This window comes from Puma concolor, chromosome B3 (genome assembly GCF_028749965.1).
Source record: "Puma concolor isolate L17-30 chromosome B3, mPumCon1.1.hap2, whole genome shotgun sequence".
Classification (NCBI taxonomy): domain Eukaryota; kingdom Metazoa; phylum Chordata; class Mammalia; order Carnivora; family Felidae; genus Puma; species Puma concolor.
In genome coordinates this window covers 10,182,528-10,196,988 of record NC_141672.1, presented here as the reverse complement: position 1 = coordinate 10,196,988, position 14,461 = coordinate 10,182,528, and the positions used below count along the sequence as shown (strand labels likewise).

Here is a 14,461-nt window from a genome sequence, read left to right as displayed (position 1 = left end):
AGTCAAGGCTGCCAGCCCCACCCCTCAGGCCCAGGAGCGGGGAGGAACTCTGCCAAAGCTCTGTCTTCTGCACAGGAAGACAGTGACGCCTTGGTCCGTGGGCTAAACTGGCCATGTTAATGGCCTCTTAGCTCCAGGTGGGGGTTTTCGGTTTGCAACACATGCTCAGACACAGCCAGCATGGTCAAGAGCATAGCACATGTTTCCCAACCTCACAGAGAAGGGAGTTGAGGTCCCCAAAGACCGTGCCCTCCAACAAAATAAAAGGGTCCTTCCTGGTGCCCCTGGGCTCCCCTCTCTCTGAGCCATTGCCCCCCCCCCCCCCCCCAGGATGGGACATCCTGTTTCAAGCACCCACCTCACCCACCACACTCCTCCTATCCACAGGGCACGGACGTGGCCCTGGAGCCCTCCTCCCCTGTCCAGCTCAGTCAATGTCAGCATGTTAAAGGAATGTGGTTGCCCAAGCCAGGCGGCTTCCAGAGCGGAAGGGCTACCTCCCAGCCACAAACGCGTGCCTCTCTGGCTCCCAAACTAAAGTGGCTCCAGCTAGGAGCTGTGTGACCAACCCCCCGCTACTACCTACAGGGGACAAGGGCAGGGACTTATGGGGCCACCACCCCCCTCCCCAAAGGAGCATATCCATAAGTAAAGACTGCTGGGAGCATATGCCCCCACCCCCAGGCATCCAGGTGCTTCTACCCAGAAGGAAGTGGGGACAAGACAACACCACGAGATGGAATTTTTGTAAAAACTCATGTTCTAAGATTATCCCTGAGCAAAGTTGAATTTGAAATCAGCAAACAGATAAACAGGCAAATTACATAAGCCAGGCTCCACTGCTGCCCAATCCTGAATGAAGGAATTTAACCTGGCCGCCCCGACTGGCTCTCATCCAGCTTACAACCGCGGCTTGTGGTCACCACGCTCTCCGCAGCGAGTGACAGAGCCCGCAGACTTCCCTGGAACCATTCGAGAAAAGGGTGTGGTCAGGGCGGTGAGGGTAGGGCGCTCCGGGGTGGGCCCCCGCTCTGGGAAAGCTGTGCCCCGTGTGATATTGGCCACACAGAAAGGATTTCCTGTGAGGAACGGCCTGTCCGTGCGAGAGCCACTGGGGGTTGCAGAGAAAGAACTAGATGCTGGGGGAGGAGGCCCGAGGTCTGGGTCTGACTCACCACGTCCTGCCCAGTGCGCTCCCAGCACGGAACATGGAGAGGCCAGGGGACACTGGTGGTTTCCTTGCATGAGCTGTGGGATCAGATCATCGGAGCTAAATTCCAATCCCCTGCTGAGGGCGGGTTGTGGAACCTTTCTGTAAAATGGGACTAGCAGAGCCTGCCTCCTGAGCTGTCTTGAGGATTGAGGGGGAAAATTCAGAGGGCATTCAAGCAACACTAGCGTTCCCTACCGAGTACCGAGTACCGAGTACCGAGTACCGAGTACCAAGTACTAAGTACCGAGTACCGAGGGGCGCCAGCCATCAGGCTAAAGCACGCGAGGCGTCCCAGGTGGCAGCCAGTCCTCCTCATCAGTTTACACTTTCATTCATCCCTTCTTTCATTCCATAGATATGGACTCAGCAGCTACTACGGCCAGGCTCTGGGGATGGAAAAAATCCCCGCGCTCAGGGAGTGTCCGTGCCAGCGGAGGGGACGGATGATAAACCCAAGAGCAGACGGCAGACACGTAAGATCATTTCAGTTGGTGGCAAGTGTCAGACAGTGAAACAGGGCGATAGGGCAGGGCGCCAGGACAGGTGCTCCAGTGGCCTGTGACGGGCACCCGGGATCTCAGTGATGAGCATTTGCAGCGTCAGAAAGCCCTGAGGGGGGCGGGGGTGCAGTCCGTAGGCAGAGGAAGGGCAAGAAGGCAGGCCTGAGGGGGGAGGCGCCCAGAGTCCTCGGAGAAGAAATGGACGTCAGACCTGAGTCCCAGACAGGCGAAGGGAGGTCCTCAACTTCCAGCACCGGCCCCGGGGAGCCCCGGAAAAGGGACAGCTCTCCAGAAGGGCAACCTCCAAAGAGGACCCCAAAGGGAGGTGACAAGCATCCCCCCCTTCTCTCCCCAGCCTTGGTTCATGACTCTGGAGCCCACTTTTCCCCTCCGTGTCCTGTGATCACCAGGATCTGTCCCGTCCACTTCATTCAGGGGTGCTCGCTGGGGCGACACAGCCCCCCTGCCGTTCGCGAGATCCGATTTTAAAGTGTAAAGCCTGTTCGTGAGACAGTAATCATGACAGAAGGAAAAATCCTGTATTCCTGCCCTCCAGGAGGTCACAACCTAGTGGGGAATCAGACACGAAAACGGAAATGAGTGGAAAGTATACTGGAAAACAAACCAGCGACCCCACTGGGTTGCCGGAGGAAGGCTTCTAGTTGGAGATATGTAGCAGGGGTTGGCGGGGAGGAGCCGGGGGGCAGGTGCACCGTCTGGCAGAGGTGACAGCGGGAGCGCAGGTCTGGAGGTGGGAAAGACCAGGATGAGTTTGCGGCCTCGTGGGACCAGGTGGTAGAAAGCATGAAATGCCAGCCGGGGAGGCTGGGGCCTGGGACTTCCTCCTCAGGGCAGGCGGGACCCACTGGAGGGGACAGGCAGGGACTCACCCCCTTAAGTGAGCTGGCCTCTCCCAAGGGTGGCACATGGCCATCGGGAGAGACTGAGGCCCCAAACACCTACTTTGTGGTTCTTGGCTGAGGGAACACCCGGACTTCAAGGCACCTTAGAGCTCACCTCATTCCGGCCTCCCCTTCTGAAGGGCAGGAAGCCTGAGACTGGCCCAGGTTGAAGGTCGAGGTGCCTGGGGAACTACCAGCACCTCCCATCATCACAGAAGAGCCAGCTCTTTGAAACAACAAGGAAAGAGGCTACCCCAGTGAGTCAGCCTGCTGTATTATTTCAGCGAATGTCACTCGGGAGGGGCTCAGCCCTTTTCAGACCTCAAATAAAACTCTTGGCTTAATTAGAGCCCCGCCAGTGGCCACAGGGACCCACCTACTCTATCCAGGCGTTGGTGATGAGTGGGAGGGCCCGACCCCAAAGACAAGCCTCCCCATTTTCATCACGTGACCAGCCCGCATTGTGTCAGGCATGAATACAGACCAAACAGACTTTTAGGGAAGGTGGCTGCGAGGGAAGAATGCTGGCCAAGGACCAGAAGACACCATCTCAGATCGAGATTGGCCCCGAGGCACCACAGAGATACCTGGGCCGGTCATTTCTTTCTTTCTTTTTTAAAATTTTTTTTAAATGTTTTTACTGATTTTTGAGAGAGAGAGAGAGACAGAGCATGAATGGGGGAGGGGCAGAGAGAGAGGGAGACACAGAATCTGAAGCAGGCTCCGGGCTCTGAGATATCAACACAGAGCCCGACGCGGGGCTCCAACTCAAGGACCGTGAGATCGTGACCTGAGCCGAAGTCGGACGCTTCACCGACTGAGCCACCCAGGTGCCCCTGGGCCAGTCACTTCTAATTGCGGAGACTCAGTTTCCCCAGGGGGTAAATATAGAGGCTCAGATGAGAGGAATCCAAGGCTCCGGCTGGCTCTGGCATTCTCTTATTCTCCGCTGCAGCTGTCAGTTCGAGAACACTGCACACACATTCTCCGCAGGCACATACACTGAGGGCTTGTTTCCCAGCATCTGAAAGATGCCCGACTTGTGCAGTTCCGTCTCCGCGGGTCCTAAGCCCTGCCCTACGGGGAGGTAGCACCAGCCCCATCAGGCACGTGAAAAATGGGGTCACAAAGGGGCGCCTGGGTGGCTGTCGGTTAGCGTCCGACTTCGGCTCAGGTCACGATCTCGCGGTTGGTGAGTTCGAGCCCCGCGTCGGGCTCTGGGCTGACAGCTCGGAGCCTGGAGCCTGCTTCGGATTCTGTGTCTCCTCTCTTTCTGCCCCTCCTCCGCCCTCGCGCTCTCTCTCCCTCTCTCAAAAAATAAGCATTAAAAAAAAATACCGTTTAGGAAAAAAATGGGGTCACAGGACACAGAGCAGGGGGACCCGGCCCCAGGTCTCCACTCCCCAGGGGGGCACACAAGCTGGACACAACCGCTGTCTCCGTGCCCGACGCGCATCAGAACCACCACCAAATGCATCAGTCCTGGGGCATCAGGCGCTCTGAGACCCTTTGGCCAGGACAGCTATCTCTGTAGAGGGAAGACCCAAAGAACACCTTGGATTTGGGCAGAAGGCAGGTGGCCAGGAATCGAAGCGAGCATTCAAAGCACCAGGGCCCCAAGTGGGATGGGTTCCCCAAATCTCAGCGCACCGCTGCCCCACTCCATCATAAGGAAGAAGGTGTGGCGGTTAGAGCCGTCCGGCCCGAGAGCCTCCTGTGATCTGACAGCTGGGCAGAAACCACCCAACGACCCTGGAAAAGGGCATGTCCCCCCCACCTGCCAGCTGGGCCGGGACGACAGGGACTGCAGCTCCGGAGGAGGGAAGGCTGCGTTCACAGCACAGCACGCGCGAAAAAAGCTTCCCGTCTTTTCAGCGCATCCTCTGGGTGAAGCTCCTGCCCTGTCACTTACTCACCTGCCATGGATTTGGGGCAAGGCCTTCAACCTCTCTGACCCTGTTTCCCCAGATGCAAAATGGCGATAACCATACCCGTAGCGGTTAAGTTGTCCCGATAACTTCTAAATATATCCAGCATGCCCCACAAAGAACAGGAAAAATAGGAGTGGCTCCCCAAGGCCGGTTTCACGGGAAGAGAGAGCGTGGGCACTGCTTATGCAGGTCCTTTGGTGACGTTTGCGTTTGTGTAAGTTCCGGAAGTTGTGTGGTCATTGCACGCGGCAACTCTCTTCTCACTTTCAACAATTAGAATGATCACTTTAATCTCAGATAAATGTAAACTTAAATAACATAATAAATAAACGAGTAAAAAAATAAATAAACGGAAATCTTAGTTTAATCTCAGGGCCACCCGTTGCCCTGTCTCCAGGGGGCCCCTGCCACAGTGGTGTCGCGGTGAGAGGCATTCAGGTGCGGCAGCGCAGAGCAAGCTGTCTTCCCTACCTTTGGGCCTGATGTTGACCTGGGCCGGGGCATTTCCACCAGCCACAAAAGCCAACAGGTTGTGTCCAGGGGACCCGAGGTTCCTCCCAGCTCAAATATTTCAGGATTTTCTGATTCACAAGCATAAATCATCACGCCAAGACCTTAAAAACTCTCATAGATAATCTGAGATTGCAGAGCGTTTACACCATCTCCCAGTCGTATGTCTTCAAAGAGGGAGATGATTTGTCCGCATAAGATGCCATGGGTCTGTCACACGGTAGGGTTTGTGTTTGTCGTGTTTTATCAAAGCCAGCCAGACTACCACTGGAATCTGTGGGAAGAGTCTGATTTCCCATGAGACCTTTGTGAAATGTTTCATATTACCTTTAAAAAAATTTTTTGTTAATGTTTATTTATTTTTGAGAGAGAGAGAGAGGGAGGGGCAGAGAGAGACCCGGAATCCAAAGCAGGCTCCAGGCCCTGAGCTGTCAGCACAGAGCCTGATGTGGGGCACGAACTCACGAACGGTGAGATCGTGACCTGAGCCGAAGTCAGATGCTTAACCATCTGAGTCACCCAGGCGCCCCTCACATTACCTTTTAATTGTATCTGCATGTAAGATTTGATATACGCAATGGAATATATAGGCAGGTATGTGTATAAACAAATGTATATTTGTAAATGATGAAGCATAAAAATACTTTAATAGCACCCACGACTGCACCACTCGACAGAAAAACATAATGGATCCCACCGAGACTGGACCTGGCTCCTCTTTGACCCTGTGCCCTCTTCCCCACCCTGATTTGGGGGTTACCATTCCCCTGCTTTTCATAAAATCTGCTTAAATTTAAGAAAAGACTCCATATAGAGAGGCGCACATAAAACATACATGGCGTCCCCAGCAGTTCCAAGGTAAATTCTTCTATCACGGACCCCATGACCCTACCAATCCCCTCTTGCCCACACACCCCCACCCCCACCCCATGATCATCTCTGCCCCACGATTGCTTGACTTCTCATGTATACATCGCGAAACGACTCCTCGTTCGTGTTTGTGTTTTGAGCTTTCCTAATTAGCAAGCTTTGTGCCTTGCCTTTCAAAGCATTTCGGAGATGCTGGGATTCCCTGCACAGAGTCTGCAGCCTAGAAATCCAGGCAAGAGGTGCAGGCCACAGTACATTGTCACGATCGCATTAGGTGGATTAGGAATAATAAAACCACGATAACTCCTCCTATGATGTGTCCCCACCCCCCGGGGCATTCTGCTGAGGCTTGTCCCCAATTGTCTCATTTATCCCCACAGCAACCCCACAGGGGGCCTCTTATCTCTACTTTAGAGAAGACAAAATTGAGGCTTTGGCTGCGGGGACTGTCCCCCATGTGCTTCCTGGCAGCTCGGCCCCAGGAACATCATCCCCAAATCCTGAAGTCGTGATTCCCTGGGGGTGGAGAGGGTCAGTAGACAATTCCAGAACTTCCATCTCCCCCTCCCAGGTTCCTCTCGTGGTGGCCCTACTGGGCTACTTTCAGACGTTAACGGGGGAAGAAAGTTCAGAATCCATTCTTCCCGGCAAATGCCAATGTCTTAATGATGAGCGGGATCCTGCCTCGCCCATACTGTTGGCCTGGTGATTAGCGTCATTTCTTTCTATTGCCTGAGACGCACTGTGTGGTATAATGAAGAGCAGCAAGTCAACGGCCCCGAGTTCGAATCCTGACTCAGCCACCCCTGCCCTCTGAAACCTGTCTCCTCATCCGTAAATGGGCCAGCAATGGCACCAGCCTTGGCCTTCGTCGGGGTCTTAGGAGGTGAGACAGAACATGCTTCCTAGGAGCCCACAGACACAGGGGATCCCCTGGCAGACCCCCTCAAATGTCTCTGCCTGGCTCAAAGACCAACTTTCCTGACGGAAAGGCTCTGAGGGAGATCATCCAGGGCCACCCACCATTTGACAGACACGGGAAATCAAGGCAGAGAGGCAAGGGCAGAGCTGAGGTGGGCAGGGGGGAGGGACTCAGGTGTCCCAACCAGGTCCCGTCACCCTACACAGTGACAATGCTGTGCGGTGCCTGGCACCTTACAAAACACTATTTGTGGACCGTCTCATCGAATGCTCACGGCACCCACGATGTGGGTGCTACGGTTATTCCCCTCTTGTGGGGAAGAAAACCAAAACTCTGAGAGGGGAAGGGACGTTTTCACGGCCAAGGCCAAGGCAGGACTGGACCCAGGTAATCTAACATGGCCACCCCCATTCTCAACAGCTAGGCAACACGGGAAGGCCCTCAGCCCTCTTGGCTCTCGGGGGCCCCAAGGCTTTTAGGGGGTTGTGCTGGACCTGTCCGGTCTTACCTCCCTAGAACGGCAGTCACAGCTGTCCCTGCCCCAGGTTTTTGCATCAGGAGATGGAGGGGGGCCACCCAGGCACAGACAGGTCTGCGGCCGCAACAGAACATGCAAAGCAGCTATGCTACAGGACTGTTCCCATGGAGACAAACTCACCCTGAAGGGTGTCTGCAGGGGGCCAGCCTGCACCCTGAGGCAGAAACCAGAGCCAGGATCATCACCCCTCCCCTCAGGACCCCCAGCAAGACAGGAGGAGTTCCCAGCCCACTCCCCCCTCCAGCTGCCCTCAGAGGGGCCTCTCTGGCTGAAAACGGCGGCCTGGGGCCAGCAGGCGGGACACAGCTGCGGCAGAGAGAAGTCCTGCTTGAGGAATGTGCAGACCCACACGTGTCAGAGAGCCCCGCTGGGGACCGGTTCCGGGAAACAGAGCAAAACAGCCCGGCGGCACCGGCTCGTGCCTCCAGCCTCCCAGCCCCTGACCCCTGGGGGCTGCTGGCTGTGCAGGAGGCAGGGCCTGACCCTTCCAGAGAGCCTGATTCTGTTCTCGGTCGTGCAGCCCCCGGGAAATCGCTGTCCACCCCTGGGGCTGTTTCCTCTCTTCTTGGTGGAGGAAGGAGGCCGTCCCGCCAAGCTCAGAATGGCAGTGATTTTGTGACATACTCCCTTTTCTGGGAGGGCAGTCTCTTGTCCCTCACTGTCTCCTCCTGCCCTCACTCGCCTGGGATGGGGCATGCTTCCCTTGCATGTCAGGCTCCCCCCTCACCGGCTGCCTGCCTGGTTACATCCACCGGGCCCCCTGTCTAGAGTCAAGATCTGAAAACCCTAAAGGTGGTCAGCATCCATTGGGGGCTCGCTCAGCCCTGCAAGAGATCTTTGGCTTCACTATGCCCTCCTTGAGAGATGTGGGATGAGGCTCAGAGAGGCCGAGCGGCTTGCCCAAAGCGGCACAGCCGGGAGGTGTCTGAAAGAACCCGAAGCTGTCCGGGGCTACTCGCCGCCGCCCCCCCTCCTCCAGCGCGCCCGCTCCGGGCTGTCCCAGGCACTAGGAAGCGAGCGCGTGGTCGCCAGGAGGGGGTATTGATGCCCGCGATTGCTGCCCAGGCCCGGGACAGCCGGCGGCGCGGGCCCGCGGTGACAGGTCCGCTGGCCCCAAGCGGCGGCTGAGTGAAGACTGGAGGCGGCGCCCGGCCCGCCGGGGACACGCTGCCCAGGGCTCAGGGGCTTTTTCTTGGGGGCCGCGCCTCCAGGCTTGGGGAGCGGAAAGGCTCGGGGACTTTGCAGGCGGCAGGGATCGGTTAGGTTTAAACTAAAAATACCCGCCCGCCCGCAGCTGTCACGCCAGGGCCCCCGCCCCCGCGCCGGGCGCGCCTCCCCAGGTCCCCTCGACTTTCGGCGACCCCGATCCCTGGGAGGCCCGTCGGGGCTGGGCCGGGGGCCGCGGCCCCGACCCTCCCGGCCCCGGCTCGGCCTCCGCGCCCCGCGCCACTTACCGGGTCCGGAGCGTGCAGGAGCGCGGCGCCGCGGGCAGCTCCGGCCCAGCCGCCCTCCTCCCTGCGTCCCGGGCGGCTCCGGAGCGGGGCGGGGCCGGGGCGGGGCCGGACACTCGCCCCCGGCCCCGCCCAGTCCCCTCCGGGACCCGCCGCGGGAGCCGCCCCGGGGCCGTGCCACCCGGCGGGGCCGAGCAGGACGCGCCCGGCCCCGCGCTCCAGGCGGAGGCCCCCGGCGCACGGCCCCAGCCCCGCGGCGCCCAATCGCAGACCGCCCCCCTCCGCGGGAAGGAGCGCCGCCGCGGGGGCTCCCCATCGTCACCCCCGGGCTCCGCGCCCCGGGCTACCCCCTCCGGCCCAGGAGCCGTCCGGATCCCCGGACCCCCGCCTGCCTCCGCCTGGGTCTCATCCTCGGGAGGGCACGGAGCTGCCTGTCCCCCGGGGGAAAGTTGGATCTGGGGAGGGAGATCCTCTGGCGTCCAGATTTGGGGAGAAGGCGAGGGGGGCTGGCAGGTCTGGCCCCCCTCAGAGCCGAGGTGCGGCCAAAGGCAGGGGCACTCCTCCCGGAGGCGCGAAATCCAAGGAGGAAGTGACACCTATCAGCTGGCCTGACAGTGGGGGCGCCCCATCCGGCCACTCCTACCCCACAGTGCCCGGAGCCACCGCGGGGGGGAATCTCTCTGGGCCCCGGGCTCAGATGGGAGCCCCGAGGATGTCCAGAGGAAGCGACTGCGGGGGAGGGGGGAGGGGGGTGAGCCCCAAGGAATGTGAATTAAAAGCATATCTGGATATCTCACAAACCGCAAGGCCCTGGTAAGTGTCTCCCTTCTGTCCCCACCGCCGCCCAACAGGCTTACCGTCCCGCGTTTGATCCGCAACTCCACCAAACTCTTAAACCTCACGGCAGACTGTCTGAATCTTATCTGCCTCTGTGCCTTTGGCTCCCAGCGCATTAGGGCTCTTTGAACTGTTCTCCACCCCAGCCCTGATCCTTGTCAGACTAATTACATCTCTGCCTGATTGGTTCTGTCTCCTTTGGGTGGGGATGAGAGCCGCTAAGGACACAACTGGTGGAACTATGTACCACGGGGACTCCAGGCTTTGCAACTTAAGTGTGGCTATGCCCATTTTGCAGATGAGGAAATGGAGGCTGGGCTTGAGGAGTTAGGGAGCTGCCCCAAATCTAGTGCTTCCCGGAGGGTGTTTTCCTCTATCCGTATTTGTTGAATAAATCAGTATAAAATCCGTGTCCTAAGAGAAAGATTAAATTGTAAAACAGGACCAGATAGTCATGGTGTGTGTGTGTGTGTGTGTGTGTGTGTGTGTGTGTGTGTGTGCGTGTGTGTGTGTGTGAAGAATGCCAAAGGCCAGAATTAACACTGGGGTAGACCAAGCTGGAGTTAGAATGCCAGTGTCAGCCACACCTTCTACGGCAGGGCTCAGGACTCCCTTCATTAAGCTGTGATTATTCACAGGGTCATAGGACTTGCCAGCAAAGGGCCTCTCCCCTGCTTCCCCTTGACCTGTTCTAGGTATCTTATTATGTTCCTCATTATCATCTTGACTCCATCGGAAACGCTGACACCGGCCTTGGGGGTCACGACAGCCACGTGAAAGGCCCAGAGGGCAATTACGATCGTGATGCCTGTGCCCGGATAGCGCTCTTTGCTTTTCCCCCACAGCTTTCACGTGTGTCTCCCCATTACACCTCTGCACAGGTCTTCTGGGTAATTAGGAAAAGCTTAATTGGTTCTGTCTGAGGGTGGAGACTGAGACGCACAGAGGTCAGGGGCTTTGCCCGAGCGCGAAGATGGCCCCACTGGCGCTGTTGGAAAGACAGAGCAGCTGGCCGCCAGCGGTCGGCTTCCTGCGGTGAGCCATGGCGGGGCACAGTTGGGGTAGGGAGTTCAAGCCCTGGCACCAAACTGCCCGAGTTGGCAGCTTTCTGCTCCTTACTCATTCTTGGTTTCCTTTTCTGTGAAATGGGCCTAATAACAGGAATCCATCTTGAATGGTTCTGCCCCTGACGGCGTGAGCACACGGCTCACGTGAGCTGTTCCGGGTATGGCGTGATCGCCACAGGTTCTGGTAAACAGCGATTCAGTCTCCCATCAAACATTTCCTGAGCACCTACTATGTGCTAGTCCCTGGGGATATGGAGAGGGAGGCACGGAGTAGGACCCCCCCCCCCGGGAGGAGGAAGTCCCCGTGCAAGGATTCCGTGTCCAGGGGGCTGTCTCCTGAACGGGGCCGTGAGGTGCTGAGAGAGCGCAGAGCACCGGCTTCAAACCTTCCGGACCCGCATTCGGGACCCGGCTCCGCTACTTTCCTGAATGAACCCTAGCAAGCCATGCAACCTCGTAGAGCCTTAGTTTTCTCATCTCTTAAGTGGAGATAGCAATAATATTCCATAGGTGAAAATAGATGTGATAAAAAAAAAATATATAGAAGCTGCAAAATGCTGGGCCCGTATTAGTACGTTTATTGTCATCAGTTATTATCTTCAGCTTTACCGGGCTTGGGGATTTGTGAGAACGCTCTCCCGTTGCTTTTCTTAAGCCTGCCATGAAAAACAGGGCCTTGTTTTTCGCGAATTCTGCGGCAGTCCTCGGCCACTCCAAAGTAGTCCATGCCGAAGGGGAAAGCCTTGAGGAATCGGTGCAGGAGAAAGGGGGAGTGGGCAACTCGGAGGGCTATGAAGCCTTCACCCGCCGTGTTCAGCATCACCGGCTGCTAGAGAAATTCGTGGAAACGAAAACTGATCTGGAAAGAAAATTCTGGCAAAGGACGGTGGGGGAGAGCCCCTCTGTCATCTCTGGAATTGAGCACAGGAAACCCCGCCCTGAGGCCTCCCTTTCAGAAGTGGCCCAGAGAGGGAACCACAAGAAGGCCCTAAAATTATGCCATTCGGAAATTCTGACTCACTTGGCGGGCGGGGGCTGTTTGTGTAACGTACAAAATGTCTCCCAAAAAGTGAAATTTCTGCTCCTTCCCCCCACCTCTCTTCCCTGCAGCCAACATCGCCACCACCACCCGTGGGGAAGCAGGGGCCGACTCACTGAGCCGGGGGAACTGATCCAGGTCTGTTATGCCTTGGCGGTTCCTTAGCTTGCCTCCACCGCGATCCGTACAAGTCTTGCTCTGCAGGCGTGATTTTTAGTTGTCTGTGTGTTCGGTCTCCATGAGAAGCTTAGAACAAAAGCTGGAGGGGCTCTCCGGGCTCATCCAAACCTCTTGTTGTATGAGTGAGTAAACTGAGGCAAGGGGGCAGGAAGGAGGGGCCCTGCCCAGGGTCCCACGTGGTAATTGGTGCTCCGGAAACCTCTGTTGCCACTTCTCTGTCTCTAGCCTGGCTTTCCCCTCATGATGACTTAAGTCGGTCCCATTGGCCGCAGGGCGATGAAAAGCTCGCCCGGGGGTGGCCGTTTCTGGGGTGCCTCCTCAGAGAAGCCCCGAGCTGGGCAGGAGAGCTGTTCTCATCCTGGCTCTGCTCTCAGCGGCTTCATCCTCTGTTTTCTTTCTAGCCAGCTCTCTGAGTGCTCTTCCGTCCCTTCCCACTCTGGTCCTATCATGTGCTTGTAGCGGGGTGGGGGGGGGCACCAGCCTGGATCGTTCTCAGAGTACGTTGGTGACCCCACCAGCAGCAGCCACCCTGTAACTGGGGGCAGGGACACCCCTGCTGGAGGGCCACGAGTCCTATCAGGCACCAAGCATGGGAACTGGAGTAATTCAGGACACCAGTCTACACACACGAACTGTGCTGCTTTTATAAAATAAAGACACAGAGTGTGTTGGAAACACAGGACTGGATCCTGGGATGACTGGGTCCCAGTCCTGGTTAATGCTGCTAGTTAGTTGTGTAACGTTGGGCCACTTCTGAGTTTCTGAATGTGGAAACGAGGGAGTTGGAGCAGGATCACCTCCCAGTTACTCCTCTCAGTTTAAAACCTGAGCCACCTGGTTGGCTCAGTCGCTTAAGCATCGGACTCCATTTCAGCTCAGGTCATGATCTCGTGGTTCGTGAGTTCGAGCCCAGAGTCAGGCTCCTTACTGATGGTGCAGAGCCTGCTTAGGATTCTCTCTCTCTCTCCCTCTCTCTCTGCCCCTCTCGTGCTCACACATTCTCTCTCTCTCTCAAAATAGATAAATTTATTTTTTAAAATTTTTTTTCTTTTTTTCCAACGTTTATTTATTTTTGGGACAGAGAGAGACAGAGCATGAACGGGCGAGGGGCAGAGAGAGAGGGAGACACAGAATCGGAAACAGGCTCCAGGCTCTGAGCCATCAGCCCAGAGCCCGACGCGGGGCTCGAACTCACAGACCGCGAGATCGTGACCTGGCTGAAGTCGGACGCTTAACCGACTGCGCCACCCAGGCGCCCCTAGATAAATTTAAAAAAATAATAAAAAACTGTGTGAATTTTAATCGTATTATGACTGTTAATATATTCCAAGGATTAAGTACTAACAGAGACAAAATGTCAAGTACAATCGACAAACTTCACTCCTAAAAAATAAAATCTTTCTAGAAGAGGCTTGCTATATATTTTTCCCATCCATGGGCAACCCTATCTAGTCTTTCTGCTTCTTCTGGGAACACCATAAGCGGGTTTTTAAAAAAAAAATTTTTTTAACATTTATTCATTTTCTGAGAGACAGAGAGAGACAGAGCATGAGTGGGAAAGGGGCAGAGAGAGGGAGACACAGAATCCGAAGGAGGCTCCAGGCTCTGAGCTGTTAGCACAGAGCCTGACGCGGGGCTTGAACTCACGAACCGCGAGGTCATGACCTGAGCTGAAGTCGGGCGCTCAACCGACTGAGCCACCCAGGCACCCCATAAGTGGTTTTTTTTTTTTTTATTAAACCTTTGATTTGGAGATAATTGTAGATTACGCAGTTGTAATAAACTAGGCTGAATGATCCCTGTACCTTTTCCCCAGTTTCCCCCAATGGTAATGTCTTGCAAAAAAGACATTACCTACGTAGCACAGAATCACAACCAGGATGTTGAGGCTGACACCATCAGAATGCAGGTGTTTCCCCCACTCTTATCCCCTCTCTCACCCCTGGCAACCATTAATCCATTCGCATTTCTATAATTTTGCCATTTCAAGAATAGCACGTTAATGGAATCATACGGTGTGTAACCTTTGGCGATTGGCTACTTTCACTCAGCAGAATTCACTGGCGATTCTTCCGGAGTGTTTCTGTGCCAAGAGTTCGCACCCCTCCATTGCATGGCACGGACGGACCACTGTTTGTCTAGCCACTCACTTGCTGAAGGGCAACTGGGTCGTCTCCGGTTTGGGGCTATTGTGAGTAGAGCAGCTGTCAACATTCAGTACGGGTTTGGGGGGTCAATAGAAGTCTTCCCACTGGGTGTTTCAGCTGTTGGTTGTAGTACCCGTCTGTAATGCCGCACCACCAGGTGGGTTCCCACTTGCTTACAGTGATGCGCACGCTCCCGGGATGTTTATGTGTGCGGCGGTTGCCCAGGACTGGGCTGTGAGTTGTGGAAATCCAGCAGAAGCAAACTACGTGGTTCCTACCATCGGGAACTTGCCATCTATCGAGGGAGCGACAGTGAGATTCAGACATTGAAATGACACTGAAATAACAAGACAG

At 56.1% G+C, this 14,461-nt stretch overlaps 1 protein-coding gene across 4 annotated transcripts in view; it reads right to left on the bottom strand.

Annotated features, from left to right (window-relative positions):
* SYNE3 (spectrin repeat containing nuclear envelope family member 3) overlaps positions 1 to 9,810 on the bottom strand; it is a 100,775-nt gene extending 90,965 nt beyond the window's left edge. For 2 of the 4 annotated variants that reach the window (XM_086708873.1, XM_086708875.1), the window contains exon 1: positions 8,841 to 9,415. In XM_086708873.1, coding sequence (XP_086564999.1) covers positions 8,841 to 9,153 — 313 coding nt within the window. In that variant the 5' untranslated portion in view covers positions 9,154 to 9,415. Of the gene's footprint in view, positions 1 to 8,840; positions 9,417 to 9,694 lie in introns of those variants that run through there. The other 2 variants (XM_086708877.1, XM_086708874.1) reach the window with 2 other exon arrangements.
* Between the last annotated feature and the right edge of the window lie 4,651 nt (positions 9,811 to 14,461).